This window comes from Gopherus evgoodei, chromosome 2 (genome assembly GCF_007399415.2).
Source record: "Gopherus evgoodei ecotype Sinaloan lineage chromosome 2, rGopEvg1_v1.p, whole genome shotgun sequence".
In the NCBI taxonomy this organism is placed as follows: Eukaryota; Metazoa; Chordata; order Testudines; family Testudinidae; genus Gopherus; species Gopherus evgoodei.
In genome coordinates this window covers 198,738,241-198,755,621 of record NC_044323.1, presented here as the reverse complement: position 1 = coordinate 198,755,621, position 17,381 = coordinate 198,738,241, and the positions used below count along the sequence as shown (strand labels likewise).

The 17,381-nt window shown below is 39.1% G+C and overlaps 1 protein-coding gene across 6 annotated transcripts in view; it reads right to left on the bottom strand.

Annotated features, from left to right (window-relative positions):
- The window catches only part of TMX3 (thioredoxin related transmembrane protein 3), a 62,261-nt gene that overhangs the window by 24,283 nt on the left and 20,597 nt on the right, over positions 1–17,381 (bottom strand). For 5 of the 6 annotated variants that reach the window (XM_030552672.1, XM_030552671.1, XM_030552670.1 and 2 more), the window contains 2 exons: positions 17,062–17,139; positions 13,553–13,619 (listed from right to left, as the gene is read on the bottom strand). In XM_030552672.1, coding sequence (XP_030408532.1) covers positions 13,553–13,619; positions 17,062–17,139 — 145 coding nt within the window. Of the gene's footprint in view, positions 1–13,125; positions 13,245–13,552; positions 13,620–17,061; positions 17,140–17,381 lie in introns of all 6 variants that reach the window. The other variant, XM_030552675.1, reaches the window with a different exon arrangement.

The following is a 17,381-nucleotide window of genomic DNA, read 5'->3' as shown; positions in this document are numbered from 1 at the left end:
CCAGAAGACCCAATAAATCTATGAGGATATATGACACATTTATGCCCACTATCTCACTCAAATGGGTTTATAGCAGAACTACAAATTCATTTAGGGGGTAGTGTGGTCTAGTGGTCAGGATGCTAAACTAGGAATCAGGAGGTATGAATTTACTCCTGGCCCAGACATTAAGGCATTATGTGACCCTGGACAATTCACTTTACTGTAATAGAACTCCACTTATCCAACCCTTTGTTATCCAGCTCTCTGTATTAACTAAAAACCAGCGCTCACAGGTCCAGAAGCAGACGATCTCTGTGTTGGCTGCTAGTGAGAGCTGCTGCCTTGCATTTTTCCATTCTCCGGATTATCTGAATTTTTGATTATCTGATCTGGCCATGGTTCCAGTTAGATTGGATAAATAGGTTTCTGCTGTACTTTCCCCTCTCAGCCTTTATCACTTCTATTTAGATTATGAGCTCTTTGGGGCAGGGACTATTTCCTAATGTTTGTGTAACACCTAGCACAATGGGACCCTGATCTCAGCTGAGGTTTATAGGTGTAGATGTAATACAAATAAATCATAATCATTAATTATTTAGGCACATTTATCAATTAATAAGTAAGATTTAAATGAAGTGATAGTCCTATTGTACAACTTTCCGGCCTCTATATTAAAATTGTTTTTATTATATCAATGTATTTTCTTTAAGAAACATGAAACATCATGGCTTGAGTAAAATTCACTAACACCGTCAACAGTGACAAGAGCTCCATGCAGATGGACCCCAGCACCTATGCAGAGACCCATTGATGTTTGGCACAGATATCTGCATGAAACTCCTTGAACAGTTGGGTTTAATTGTAGACATTAAATAACTAGTACTTTTTAGCTTTGCTTTTATTTCTGTTCTTGTGATTCTAAATTTTTTTCTTTTGCTTTGTGGCAAAGGCACACCAGAGCCTATTTTTAACTAAATGGGACAAGGAACAAAAATCATTTATAAATACAACAAGTGATATTTTAGTTACACTAGATTAAGGTAAAATATAGCCTAATAGGGAGGGAATTTTAGGAGTATTTTGTTTTCCTATCTTGTTATTCTGTGAGGCAGGAGGACTCAAAGAATTGCATAGCGAATTGAAGAAAATCTAACCCCTGATAATGTTGCTAACCTATCTAGAATTCTATAATGAGAATTTATTGTAAAGTATTTAAAAATAAACCTGACACATGAAAGACAAGTCTATTTTTTAAAAAGCTGATTTTGGATTTATTCAACCATTCACACTTTTGTCTAAATATTCTTTTTATACAAATCAGAAGTTGTTTTTGAAAATATTTCACTGCTATATTTCCATGTGGCCATTCATCTGGTCTATACTGTGTTCTGGTGCTTTATCAACACAAATTGAAAAAAGGCAGCTTAGTACTTAAATTATACGTTTCAACAATTTTTTATTTCTGATCTGACAGCAGCGAATTATAAGATTAACCAACTGCAGTTTAAACTTGTAAAGTTTCGGTTTTGGTTTCCATTCTGAAGCAGGTTTCTGGGGAAATCCAACCTCCAAGCCTAAGACAAAACAAGCATACACAGACAGACTATTTCATTTGGGAGGAAAGAACGAAGAGGCAAATCATTGAGGCAAGCGAAAGATTTTCATTATCCTCATCAGAAATGTCTTATTTCAGTCTACTATTAATCCTATGGTAAGTGAATATTTAATTTTTTTTTACTTTGCCAGTATGAGAGGGTGAAATAAAAAAGATAATAATTTTATGTTTCTGATTAAAATGAAAAAAGATAAGTGTGATCCTTTCTATGTGTCAGTCTAGGTATCTAACTTTAAAAAAATGTAGGTAATATTTAAATATTTAAAATTTCAAAATTAAGTTGACTGTTGTCAAGACCATATGCTAAAAACAATTAAACACATTTTAAACAATTGAGTAAGGAAAAATATTTTCTGAATTTTTTTTGTTTGATTTAAATAAATCTGAGCACTATTAGGAAAAATGTCAGGTTAAGTGGATGCACAAATGTCATACAATCCACTAGTTTTAGTAATAATTTTATCCTTTTTTTAGGTTAACTTCTCAAACGCATAACAGAAAAATCATGGATATAACTATTAAATTCAAGCTGCCAAGTCAAATAATGGAAATACAGCTCAAGAGTGAAGATCAACAATTAATAGACACTTTGAAGAGGATTCACTTTAGTCTTCCTTGTGGTATCCAACAAAGGGAGACCACGGTCACTGATAGAAGACTGCTGTCTTATATGTTTTTAATCAACAGAGTGACTAGAGTGGATATACGGACATCTGCTCATTTAGTCAAAAGAATTTTCCTGCAGATATCAGAGGCATTACATACTTCCACCACTGGAAACAAGTTTATAAAACAAACCATTATTAACCACCAAACTAGGCCATGCACTTATCAAAAAGTGATAAAATACACTGGCACAGTGGTAAGAAAAGCAGTGAAATAAAAACATAGGGTACTGGAAACAGGGCAAGTGTGCAAATTAAGTTTTGGGAGTTGGGACTTGAACTAGTTATCACATACCCTTTCCAAAATTCAGACAACTATAGTTAATATCATTGAGGATGGCAACAACTTTATCTAGAACAATCCAGAGGAAACGTTCATGGAAACTAGTCTCTTGAATAAAAGCCTAAAGAATTCTGAATAAAATCTGTGTGCAGACACCCTCAAATTATTTCGTGTATATTATAAAACACTTACCATTTCATAGCACTTCTGCTCCTTCCTGTTGTTTTTATGTAAATAACTGACATTATTTTGCAATGTGAAATTTCTAACTTTTTCCCAATGTTTACAAAAATAAATGTTTTTAAAAATATAGCTAAAAAGTGTAAATCTGCTCTTTCCTGTATTTTTTTTAAATCTATTAAAGAAATGTTACCATACCAGTTGTTTTGCAACACAAGGTGGTCTCACATCTGAAAACTATTTACTTTTCACAACCCCCCACAATTGTAGAATATGTTATTTAGTCTAGTGGCTTGTCACAGTAAGTTACAGATGTCAGTCTGGTCACGGTCGGGGAGCAGGAGGACTAACATATTTTACAGAAAGACATTCCAAGTCACTGTTTAACACTACTTACATGTACAGAAAGAAATTAATATTGATAAAAATAGAAGTATAGTAATTTATTCTTCTAATCGTTATTACAAACTATCATTTGACTTTGCTGAATTTACAAAGATGCAATTATTTTCACATGTACGATACTAGTAGAATGATAGCTCACATGCTTTCGATTACTTAATGAAACGAAAATTTCAAGCTAATTAAGGAAATTCCTAAATCTCTCTCTGTGAGCCAGTAACAGGCACAAAGTGTCAAAGAAGATGACACTTCCTTAGCCATAAAACCTTATTTATTACCTCCAAGCATGTTTATATAGATTATATGATGCAGCTTGAAAACTCCTGTTTTACTTTAAAGTATTTTCTTAAATACATCCTTAAAAACATAGTAAATAAGTGTCAGTTATTCCAACTTGTTCTTTGTATAGAATATTTGATAGGAGTTTTTAATTACAAACATATACAAATGGAAGGTAGTAAATCTAGAAAGCATGTCATCTCAAAGAACAGAACACCTCTCCCCATGCAAGACATTAATGTAGAACAGACATGATTGTTATCTCAAGAAAATAAACTTTGTAAGATGTTTACGTTTTAGAGAGATACCTGGTTGTGTAAAAGAATGTGAGGATATTCTTTATTTAGGATATTCAAAAGAGGAGAGTTCTTTAGGATGTGTTTTCAGACCTATACCTAAATCACCCCCCCTTTGCAAAAAAAATCTTTAGTTTAAACTCTCACAAAGAATTCTAGAAATATCCTTGTTGAAACTGATTTATTTAATAAACACTCTGAAGTCTTCATTCTTCAAAAAAGTTAAGGAAAACATTTATTGATGGAAAGTATTTTGCAGAATATATTGGCTCTTTCAACACACAGATGAAAGCCATTGTTTTCTCTCAAATGCTTCAGATGGCAAAAGCTTCTTCTGAGATGTATATTTGTGAATATTTTGTATCTACAGTAGAACCTCAGAGTTACAAACATGAGAGTTATGAACTGACCGGTCAACCATACACCTCATTTGGAACCGGAGGTATGCAATCAGGCAGCAGAGCCAAAAAAAGAAAAGGAAAAAAGCAAATACTGTACAGTACAGTACTATATTAAATGTAAACTACTAAAAAAATAAAGAGAGTTTAAAAAAAGATTTGACAAAGGAAACCATTTCTGTACTTGTTTCATTTAATTAAAATGGTTAAAATCAGCATTTTCTTCTGCACAGTAAAGTTTCAAAGCTGTATTAAGTACTACGTCAATGTTCAGTTGCAAACTTTTGAAAGAACAAAACATAACATTTGTTCTTAGTTACAAACATTTCAGAGTTATAAACAACTCCATTCCTGAGGTGTTTGTAAATCTGAGGTTCTATTGCAAATGCAAGTCTTCATATAACACCCTGATATAATTATCTGAATATTAATATGTTTTATGAACATAGGAAGCTTGTTTGATGTTATAACTGAATAATAATGTGAGACACCATGTGAATATGAAATACTTACATGAATTGGAAAATTAGTTATCTGGCAATTTTAAGCAACTTCCTTATCAAAATAAGGAAGAGATTAAAACCCTTCCCCAAGATTAGATTGGTAAGAAGAGACAACACACTCTCTGATGACCAGTTAAGTTTAAAGACTCTCTTTAACAATCAATTATGTTTAAACAGATCATTTTAAGAGCTGAAAGATCTTTTCATAGGACGAAGGAGCATTTGGGCACATTTGAAATAGAATTTCAACTCGTATTACATCCTAAAAGAAACAAAGGGATCTTTCAGAAAATAAACTGAACAGAGTAAAAGCTCTATCTTTAAAGATGTTCTAAGAAATTCCCACCACAAGGACAAAGGCCATATAATCCTAAAGTTCAAGAATTACAATCCTGATGCATATACATTAGGAGACTGCATATTCATGAGCTGAATATGCCACCAAGATCATCCCCTGAAGCCATCAAACAAAAGACAACTGACAGAAGCTGGTATAAGGATTTAGTGGACCCCCTGAAATATGTGCCTTTCTCCTTCAGTGAGACCATGGAAAAAGTATAAATTCTTCTCAATTGAGACATGCACTCTTATGCTTATATGTTTTTATTTTCTAATCCCTAGTCTTATTACATTTACGTTTATACTGCTTTGAACCATTATAAAATCATACACTCTTACACACACCTAAACTCTCAGCATTTATCCTAGCACACGCTGTTCATCTCATCACATCTTCCAAGACAATACCTAGATAAGCAAACAGCACCAACAAGACAGAAAGAAAGAAGGCACTACATTGCATCAACACCACCTTCCAAACCCAGCACTTCTTCATCATGACTCCATTACTGAAACTTCAGCATCACTTGTGCAAGGGAGTTTGCAAAAGCACTGCCTAGAGATTAGATTTAATATATTTTCTCATTAATTTTAATAGAATACTGAAGTGCTATTGTAATTTAAGGTATTGCCAGCCTCTCCTGTTAAAAACCCGATTATTTAGACTATGTACTCCTGGAAAGAAGACATGCTAATCTTGGTAAATAAATGAATAGTGCAATTTAATTTGAATGTAAAATTCTTAATATTTAATTTGCCTGCCAAAAAACTGGTCCTTAAATGGCTTCCTTTCAGTAAGAATTAAAATCATCTTCAGTTTCACAGAACTTAAAATCACTTACATTTGCCCATTTATAAACTGTTTAGATTATCCATGGTAAACCAAATAAGTTTCACCAATCTTTCAAACAAAGTTTCATTGCCCAACTATATGTTTTATTTATTAATGATCAACTAATACAGGACTCTCTGCTGATTTTTGGAATAATGTACTTTGGTCTTATCTCAACTAGAGAAGATTGTGCTCACCAGAGAAGACCTTCTCTTGAGGTGTAATCTCTGTTGAAAGATCTCCACAAAGAGACATACACAAGAGCCTGTGGCGGAAGTAAACATTGTTTATTGCTTATGTTCTGTTTTTGTTTCATTTTGTTCAATTATTGTCTCTTTCTTTCTCTCTCTTTCTTTAGTAATAAAAAAGTCATAGTTAATAACTGACTACTGTGCCTGTCTTTAATTGTGGTGTCCCTTACGGCATAGTAAAAAACACTAAAATAGTCCGAGTCACATCCTGAACTGGCATTGAGACAATTAATATTTGGCCTAACATTTCTAATTTCTCCAGACTGCAAGTTTTAGTAATTTGGAGGATAAAATTACTTGGCATTCAACACCTGAAAACATCCTTTCTAGTTATCATATCTTATGGTTTTTCATATTACAACTGGTATCCCTGTGACTGCCTATTTCACCCAGCATCAGCAGGAGGAGGGCAGGAAGGTGGGTGTGAGATAGCTATTATCTGTTCTGTGCTGGTTTCTGGTCTCATCCTCTATAAATACTGCAGCAGGAGCAGTAATGCTGTCTAGATCAGGGGTCGGCAACCTGTGGCATGTGAGCCAAACAAGGCACACGAGCCGATTCTAAGCGGTACGCAGCTGCCTGCAGCGGTCCCGGCCCCCAACCCCACTCAGCCCCCCCGCCCACCACTCTCCCCTACAGGGGCAGGAGGCAGAAGCTTGGTTCTACAGCAGCCAAGCTTCCCCCTCCCCCACTTCTTCCCCCAGCATGGTGCTTTCCTGCCCCGCCCCCTCTTCTTCCCTGCGCCAATCAGCTGATGGCCCAAGCGAGGGGGAGACAGAAGGGGAAGAGCAGCAGCCTGCATGCAACTTCGTAGAGGATGCAGAGAGAGGTATGGACGGAGCCTTGGGGAAGGGGGGTGGAACAGGACATATCCCTTCCAGCCCCTGGCCATGAGCCACTCAGGGCAGGGGTCTGGGAGCACCTCTACGAGCCGAGCACCCCAGCCCTCTGCCCTGACCCCCCTCCACACACACTCAGCCTTCTGTCCTGCACCCCTCACACCCCCACACACCCCCAGCCCTCTGCCCTGACCCTTGAACCCTCCACACCCAGCCTTCTTCCCTATACCCCTCCCACACCCCAGACCTCTGCCCTGATCCCTGAACCCCGACACCACAGCCTTCTGCCCTGAACCCCTACCCCCAACCCTCTGCCCTGCACTCTGAACCCCCCTCCCAGGTCTGGGGTCCCCGCCACAGGCCCTGCTCAGCCCACTACCGGCCTAGGTGAACAGAACCCCAGGCTGGCAGCAAGCTGAGCAGGCTGGTGGTGTAAGATCAGCATTTTAATTTAATTTTAAATGACACAAACATTTTGAAAACCTTGTTTACTTTACATACAATAGTTTAGTTATATAATACAGACTTACAGAAAGAGACCTGCTAAAAACGTTAAAATGTATTACTGGCACGCAAAACCTTACTCGGCACACCACTTCTGAAAGGTTGTCTCCCCCTGATCTAGATACTTCCTAAACCAGCTATCTGCACCACTCTGGACAAACTACTACTTTACTTGTGCAGGTTTCTAAGGGAATCAACTTCTGTAAAAGTGTTAAGCCTGATGCACCACACATTTTTTTTAAAAGAAAAAAAATTAATTAAATTTCTGAACTCAGATCATACAAAAAAATTACATTTTACATTAGGTCAATTACATTTAAGCCTGAAAAAGGGACAAAATATAGTCATCAAATTTTAGCCTTGACCGATAGTAAGCTATTGAGGTTTAAAGAGAGAAACTGGTATCCCTATATGTACAGTGATTCCAGTACAAGGATTTTAACAAAACTCTGCAGTTTCAGACTGCCAAGGAATAACAAACAGTTACAGTACCTACTTTTCTGTGACTGTTGTACTTTCAGATGTGTTGCATGTGTCCACTCCACTGCTGATGTATGCACAACTCAGGCACAGCTGTTTGAGATTTTTCCCTCAGTAGTATCCATTGGGGAAGCACAAGTGCCCTCTGGTGACTTGCACCACTGCACACAAGTATAAAGGGCCATGCTGCCCCTGTCCCCTATCCCCTCAGTTCCTTCCTATCAGAAAGATTCAGTGAGAGGAAAGGGAATGGGTCATGGAAAGATAAGTGCAACAGATCTTAAAGAACAACAGTTATGGAAAGGAAGATAACAGTTTTTTCTTCTTTGAGGGATTGCACATGTCCATTCCACTGTAGTTGACTCACAGGCAGTTCAAACTGGAGGTGGGCTCGGAGCCTAACTAAACAGAGACTATAGGACTGCTCGTCCAAATATGCATTATTTCTAGATTAATGAGAGATGGCCTTGTGAAACACATATAGTCTGATGACGAGGCTGCCATGCTACAAATGTCCAATATGGGTACACAAGCCAGAAAGGCTGCAGAAGTTACCTGTGACCTGCTTGAGTGAGCCACTGCGTTACCTGGTAATGCAATATTAGCCCATCAGTAGCATCAACAAATAGAGATGGAAATCCAGGTAGAAATCCTCTGGGTGGCCCTTTACTCTGCCTGAAAATGCAACCAAGAGTGGAGACCAAAATCCGAAAGGCCTAGTCCCGATGCAGGTAAAAAGCCAAAGCTCTAACATCTATAATGTGGAGCTTCTCTTCCCCTTTACTGGAATGAAGCTTTGGAAAGAAAGTTAGTAAATCAATTGTTTGATTAATATGAAGATTAGAACCTACGTCAATAATTTTGGGTGCGCACGAAGGAAAACCTTGTCCCTAAAAAAAAAAATTTGTACAAGAAGGCTCTGATTCTAAAGCTCCCCTAGCCTCCTGGCTGAGGTTACACCTTCAGGTGTACCAGTAAACCAATCGCTAGCTGCTCAAAGGGGAGATCCACCAACTTTGCTAGCACTAAATTTAAACTTCACCATGGAACCAACTTATGAACCTGTGGGTACAATTTGAGCAAACCCTTTAGCAATCCGATGGACATGGGTTTTGAAAAAACTCATTGGTTATCCATGGGAAGATGGAAAGCTGAGACAGCCATCAAATGGATTCTGATGGAACTAAGAGTTCACCCCTGTTTTTTCAGAAACATAGGACAGCCCAAGATATGGCAAACTGGTGCTTGAGCTGAGGGGAACGCCTCTTTGTATGGACCAAATGGAAAATCTCTTCCATTTAGCAAAAAAGTAGACCTAGCTGAAGGCTTCCTACTATTTAGCAGAACTTCCTGCACCCTCTTAGAGCAAACTCATTCAGAGTTTATCAGCTATGAAGCAATCAAGCTGTCAAGTGGAGGGCCTGTAAATTAAGATGGAGGTGGCTGTGGTCCAGGGAGATCACATCCACATCTGTCAGGAGAGGCAGCATATGTCTGATCGACAGGACTAGTAGACTTGAAATCAGGGCCACACTGAGGCTACTAGAAAAAAGCGAGCAGAATCTTACTTGACTTTGGACAGAAACAGAACCTGAAGGAAAGCATACAGCAAGCGTTTTGAACAGTGTAGGAGGAAAGCATATGCCAGTGAACTGTGACCACACAGGAACAAAGAAAAAATGACATTTTTTGTTTGGTCTTGCTGCAAACAGGTCCAATTTGAGGCGTTCTCCACCACTGGAAAATGGACATGGACACATCTAGGTGAAGAGATGACTTGTAGTGACCTGAGAATGACCTGCTCAGGTGGTCTGCCCATGTGTTTTGAACTTCTGGAAAGTAGGCAGCTCTCAGGCTGATAGAACTGGCGATACAGAAATTCCAAAGGAGAATCGTGTTCTGGCATAACTTTTCCAAATGCCCTTCCTCCCCACTCCACCACGCCTGTTTACACAGAATATGAAGGCTGTGTTGTCTGTGAGTTCAACAAGTTCCACCCTTAATATTCATATGGAACGCCAAGCGAACTAAAAGGATGGCCCAAAGTTTACTGATATTTATATGGAGAGTTATATCCTGAAGAGACAAAAGGCTCTGAGAGTCTAAAGGGACCTAAACGAGCTCCCCAATCAGACCTGATGCATCTGTGACCAAAGTGAGTGCAGATTCTATCCACCAGTCAGAGAGGACAAGACCTGAGCATTTATTTGAACTACCATGTCTATATGATGATGGGTCGGTGAGTACACTCAGGCTAGCCTGGCATGCTGCACCAAGTTTGAGGTAATTCTGAAACACAGCGAGAGGATGAACCTTTAGATCTAGAACAATGACCTGCATTGTTTGGAATCTCTGCTCCAGCAGGAAACCCCTGACCTTTGTAGAGTCTAGGACTGCCCAAATACATTTTATTATTTCAACAGGTATCAGGATAGATTTCTCTGTACTGATTAGGAACCAAAGAGCATCAAAAGTAGACTAAATAGTGGCTAAACCTGAGACCAGGACTGGCCTTTCACTACCCAGTCATCCAGGTAGGGGAACACTTGGACTCCTAACCTTCACAAGAATGCTGCTACTACAGCCATGCATTTTGTGAATATGAGGGGTTGCTGGTGGCAAAAGACAGTACTCCAAATTAGTAGCGGGACCCATTGATCATGAATCTGTGGCTCTGGTGAATGATGTGAAAATAAGCATCCTTTAAGTCAAGGGCAGAACACCAGTCCCTAGGATCTAAAGGAGGGACAATAGATGCTAGAGTAACCCTCCAGAATTTTGTTTCTTTAGGAACTTGTTTAGCTGCTTTAGATCTAAAGTAGGTCTGAGACCTCCATCTTTGCCTTAGAAAGTAACAGGAATAAAATCCCTTCCCTCTGAATGACATGTGAACTTCTTTTATGGCTCCCTATGGAGGAGAGGCTGGATCTCCTGAAGCAGCATGTTCTCGAGAGCACGGTCCGTGAAGAGGAACACGGAATGGGAAGGGGAAGAAAAATAAATTGAAGAACATATTCCAACTCAATTATACTTAAGACCCACTGATCCATGGTGATGAGGCTCCAATGCTTAGGAAGTGGGATAGGTGGTTGGCAAAAATTGATGTGGGGAAAGATATTGCTCTGATAAGTGTCAGACTGTTCTCGATCAACAGGTCAAAATGATTATTTAGAGGACCCAGTTTTCCTAGAACTGGCAATTGAAGAAAAGGGAAAAAGAGGATGCCTCTTGTAATTTCTGCTCCCCTTTTTGGACAGGTCCTGAGTACTAGGCAAGCCGGGCTGGAACTGCTGTGGGTGGAACTGTTTTCTTTTAGCCTCAAGTGTACAGATCCTCAGAGACTTTAGGGTCACTGTTGAATCTTTAAGGTTATGAAGCTGCTCATCTGTCTTACCAGAAAAGAGCAAGGGGCCTTCAAATGGGAAGTCCTGAATGATCTGTTCAACCTTTAGGAGAAGACATGATGGCTACAGCTAAGATCTATGCCACATAGTGATGAAGGAAACCTTTGCTTGAGCTGCATCAAAGTTCACCTGCAATGCCATTGTAGCAACCAATCTGTCCTTCTACCATAGCAGTGAACTCCTGCTTTGCCTCATTAGGAAGCTTCTCTTTAAACTTCAGGACATTATCCCACAGGTTGAAATCATATCAAACCAGCAGAACCTGCTGGTTCACGCTCCTAGGCTGTAAACCTCCTATGGAATATAGCTTCCTGCTGAGTAAGAGTAACTTTTGGGGTACAGGCCTGGTGTCCTGGTCTCTCTCTTTCATTAGCAGCAGTGACTACTACGGAGCCTGGATGGTGGTTATAAGAGTGCTCAAATCTTTGTGAAGAGACATCTGCTCTCCACCCTTTTAGCAGTGGGAGGCAAGGAAGATGGGGATTGCCATAAAACTTTGACAAGTTCCAGGATAGCCTTATTAACAGGAAAAGCTACCCTGCAGGGCCTTGCAAAGCCTGTGTGACCTTTCTGGCACCTCTTGTAGATGGATATACAGAGCTGCAACCAACCTTCTCAATAAGTCTTGATCATCTCTGAAACCATCAGGAGAGAGAGAAGTAGATTCAGTCACCACTGCCTCATCATGCAACATAGGACCCTGCTATGTGCAGGCCATTGATCCTCAGAGTGCTGAGGCTTGTGGCAGGTCCTACAGTGGGCAGGAACCCCACTAGGGCTGCTAGGCATGCTCAGGTAGAGACATGAACGATCTGACCTTGGAGTCAGATGAGGAGTCCGCTTCCTCAGACCATGGTGGAGCTGACTCTTTCAGTTCCAGAGAGACCTGTTTTGAATCTGGAGATCAGGGTTCTGGCGGGGATTACTGCTGAACTCTACAGAAAGGAGACAACTGTAGAAGTCACCGGTACTGAACAGTGCTCTGGGGCTAAAGTTGGGACTGTGGGAGCATGCTCTTTCAATCTCGATACTCAGAGATTTCTGAACAGCAGGGAAAGCCAGCACCAATAGTTGCACAACTCTCTGGCTTCTTCAAAAGCTTCAGGTGTAGATGGCACTGGAAAGGGCTCCTGAGTCTATGATACCAAAAGGTGCACCTGTCCTTCAGGAATTAGCCTTCATGGGCTCCAGATTCGGCAGACCCTCTTGGCTTATGGACTATGCCTGGGTGAACTTCTTTGAGCATGCCGCCAAGTCCTTGCCTCTTCTTGGTACCTTCACTGTAGACTTTGAAGGCCCTGGTATCGAGGCTTCAGAAGACTTAAGTTGTTTCTTCTTAGGTACCAGTAACAAGGATCTGCCTCTGGACTCAGTTAGAACACGGAATTACTCCTAACAGACTCATATGTGCTAGATACTGTAGCCCATAGGGCTGGCTTGCTAGTTTAGCCTTCATTATATTCAGCCGTAACCAAGAAACCTGCAGCCCTGTATCCTTTAAGACATCAGCTTAAGCAAGTTAGCATAAGTTAGTAAAAGCGTGTTTCAGTGAGCCTGTAACCTTCAGCATAGATAGATGTTCTAACAGTTATCCTCAGAGTTTGGGGAACTGAGACTAGCTTACTCAATGGTGAAAGTTGGAGCTTAACAGTAAATACCTACAGAAACATGGGAAAAAAACTGTAAATCAGCTTAAGCAAGAAGTGATGGGTATGATAATGAGTTAAAGTGGTATTAATATGTATTAATAGGCTAACCTCAGGATAAATACACCTCGATATTATGTCAGTGAAAAGAATAAATTTGGGCATGGAGGAATGAGCAATAGCATAAAATACTCAATATGGTGCTCAAGCACTATAATAGGGCATACCACCATGTGGAGAGGAGTCTTTCAGCTGCTTTCCATCATTCAACTCTTCAGCTCTACTATTAATCTTGGGTAGTGAGTAACCAAAATCACTGGACTCATTTGGCATGCTAGTAATCTACCTGTAACATGCAAGAGTATATTCAAGCAAAAAATGCAGAGCCAAATTTCAGTTGCTTCCATCTTTACTTCATTTATCACAGCTGAACAAAATTCTCATTCCTGTTCCATTAAAGAAAAAAAACAACAGACTTACGTAACAGATCTAAGAACAGCAATTCTCCCTTTCTCTCCTTCACAAAGAAAAGATTACTCAATATAAATCTGGACAATCTTTTTAAAATTTCTCTTTCAAAAAGAATGCCTGTGTTTTGATTTCCCTCAAATATACTTTGAGTATTTTACCTGTACAGTGCACACTTGTACTTACCATCATATATAAAGTAAGTTCCATCCTTGAAGACCACAACAGCAGGCAATTCAGGAAGTGTCACATACTAAAAGAGTGAGAGATGACTTTTACTCATCCCATGGATGATTAAGACAGGCATTTTAACTGCACAAACCTTAAACTCACCAGTCTGAAGTAAAAAAAACTCCAATAATTAAACAGGATATTTAAATATTCTCTCAGCCTTGTTTATAATATAGAAGCTTGGAAACATATCCCCTTTGCTTCCTCTTTTAACAATTTTATCTTTTTTCCATCCCAACTTTAAAAAAAAAACAACTAATTTTGTGTGACAATTACATTTTTGTTTAGATTTCCAATTTCCTAATTTATATTAGTAGTTTCTCCAGCACTAGGAACTATATTTCTTGCTCAAAAGCTGATGCATTCAATGAACAGAAAACAAAAGGCTTTTGTATATCGCATTAAAAATGTTTTAGGAGGATGAGGTTAGTTTCTTGACAAATAAGTTGTGGATTTTTAACAAGACAAGTATTTTAAATCTCTCCCCTCCACACAGGTGGCAATTTTAAAACAAAAAACATTTCCAAAATAAAAATGATGATATTCTTCTATCGTACCTGAGAATGTTAGAAACCTGGTTCTTTTTTGGCTTCTTTTACACTTCTTGGCCCCATTCTCTGTGCCCCAGGCAGCTCCATAAAGGACAGAGGTCACTAAGGCTGTCTGGGGGCTGGTTTGGTCCCTGGCATAAATTACATCAGACTCATAAATCAGAGCTACCAGCTTTAACTCTACCTCTAGAGCAGAGGTGGGAGTTGTGAAATAGAATAACGTACAATAATAAATTAGTGCAAGTGGGCAGGGTTAAAGATTGAGCACCTTAAGTGAGAATTACATAAAATTTACACTTGCTTGTTTTACAATTTGCTTATTTTCCTGTAGGATATTTTAAAAAAACTATAGCTAAATAGCTCTTCTGCAGTATACTTGTGATCAAAATATCTCATAGGGCTTGGCTTTACAAATGTTAAACCTCAAAGCACTTGTGACTATATTGTAAAGTACATACAACTACAGCAAAAGAAGGTTAGACTCTTAACTAAGTAACCTAATTTTCAGAAGTGCCATCCACCAATAAATTCTACTGAGGCTCAGAACCTCCAAAAATCAAGCCATAGGTAAATAAACGTAGATTTAGAAACCAAACTTTAATGAACATTTTTTGAAAATCTTGGACAAATGACTTATGAAAGTTGTTACAGCGAGTGAGTGGAAGAACCGATAATATATACACAGCCTCTGGACTCTAGCCTCTAGACAACACTTCCCTATAACGTTAGGAAAACAGTGATGCAATGTGTTTTTTCTAACATTTTGTTTTTACAATCAATTTTATTGTAGCAATAGGCTCAGTAGGTTTTAAACAGCTGCTTTATGAAAAATAATGCATTTATTAAAGTTACAGGATTTTTAAGTCATGCAATCTCAAGTCATTTAACATTGCAGACATAATCCCTTGACAAAACCACCCCATTAAACAGATATGGTTTTTAAACTCTTCTCTAATGCAGTAAACTAGCATAACATTCAAATCCCATTCCCTAGTATCAACCACATAAAACTGCTCTTTCCCAGCTACAAATGCATAAGATTTCCCATGTCTCAACTTCATCTCGGGAAATCTGATAGTAAATTTTGGCTTCCGTGAAGATTCTGGGGTTTGTCACTGGGACTGAGACAGCTCAATTAATGAGGGACAACTCAGTATGAGAATTGAGTTTTTGCACCTGTTTCCTGGGTGGTACTTTGAAGCATCTTGGGAACCCATTTTTGGGCTGGAGTTTGGGATGAGAGTTCCTCCTGTCCTTTCTATTCCAGGGACCCTTTTTCCAAAATTTCTTCAATTTTGTCAAAAGGTGCTAGTCCTCATTAAGTATTCAGTGAATGGCAATTCTGATTTTGTTTTTCAGAGCTGTATTTCAGAAATAATTATATGTAAAGTCTGGAATAATTCAGTTTTGGGTTCAAAATAAGTTTTGATAAATTAGATGATCTTGAAACTAGGATTATAACAAACTGTGTCCTGCAATCCTACTTCTTCTATTTAAATTCCTATTACACGTCAGTGTCTTCTCTGAACAAATCATGCGGTCAATGCAAAACAGGACTGCCAGATTAACTAACAAATATTGCAATAACAAAAAAAAAGTTAGTGAAACTTTTGCACTGAATTTCAAGTTCTTATAATGAATAATTTGATAGGATGTTTTCCCTCTTTTAAAGACAGAGGTTTTAATATTGCTGGTGATCAATATGCCAACCCGTAAATAGAAGGTAACAGAGTATTCCATAACTGTAACTCAATTCCAAATCCTTGTTTTCTCTATTAGATTCTTTATGTAGAAATAGTTATTCATTAGAGTGATTACTATTACTAACCAGTGATTTATTATAACTGATGAGTTTCCTGTAGCGTTTGATGTCAAAAACAGCAAGAATTCAAAGGCTATGGTTGTGTTGAATACAATTTAAATAAGAAGAGGAAGTACAGTAACTCCCCACTTAAAGAGTCAGAAATGTTGTTTCGTTGCTGATTAGGGAACATGCTCGTTTAAAGTTGTGCAGTGCTCTCTTCTACATCATCTGGCAGCCACCTGCTTTGTCCACTGCTTGCAGGAAGAGCAGCCCGGTAGGGGGCTTGGAACCAGGATGGACTGGAAGCCCCACATCAGCACCCCCTAAGTTCCCTGTGCAGCAGCTGCAGAGCAGGCTAGCAATTGCAGCTATCCCTCCACCTACTGCCATGTGCTGCTCCTGCTCTCTGCCTTGGAGCTGCTCCCTGAGCCTCCTGCTTCCTGTTGGTGGGGAGGAGAGAAGGGGAAGGCTAATGTCAGGGTGCCCCCTCCCCCTGCTCCTACACCCTGCTTACCCCTTCTTCTCCATATAGAGCAGGGTGGGGACAGGGACAAAGAGAGAGATACAGAGAGCCTGGGGCAGCAGCAGCTGTCTCAACTTCCTGATCCACTTCAAAAGACAATGCACTTAAGAGTGGGTCAGCTTACTTAAAGGGGCAGTGTGCATTTCTTTCTCTCTCCCAGACACAAGGTGTGTGTTTGTCTCTGCTACGCTATCTCCCTTCCCCTCCATTCCTGCTGCCTTGTAGTATGAGAGGCTACATTAACAACGTGTTAGCCCTTGAGGGCTCAGCCTAGTGCTAGTTCATCATTTAGCTTAGCAGCAAGGCATTCCCTGGGAAATAGTCCACCCTTTAACTTCACCACCTCAACCAAGTTTCAGAATCATCAGAGCTGTGAACAGTATTGTTGGTTTTAAACGTACAGTATGTGTATGTGTGTATATATTAGTTTTTTGTCTGGTGAAAAAAATTTCCCTGGAACCTAACCCCCGCCATTTACATTAATTTTTATGGGGAAATTGGATTCGCTTAAAGTCTCATTTTTCAGGAACATAACTACAACATTAAATGAGGAGTAGAGTTGAAGTAGCTGATAAAGGCAATTTACCTCAGGTAGCACCTCTTCTGAGGCAGAAAAAAAGTATGTATAGACAATTAGTTCTGAAGCAACTTCTATGTATTTCTCCTGCAAAAATACAAACAAAGACATTTTTAAAATTTTCTGAAATCTTGGTATACATATTAACAGAAAAAAATCTATCAAAACACAAACATTTTCTGTCTACTTTTTTAAAAGTAAAATATAAAAAGACAATGTAACAAAATTAGAACAAAAAGCTACCTGGGGCCCATCTGAACTGCATGTCTAAACATGTTAGTGTAAAATGATGTAGCTATGTTAGGGGCATCCCTTTTATAAATTACCTC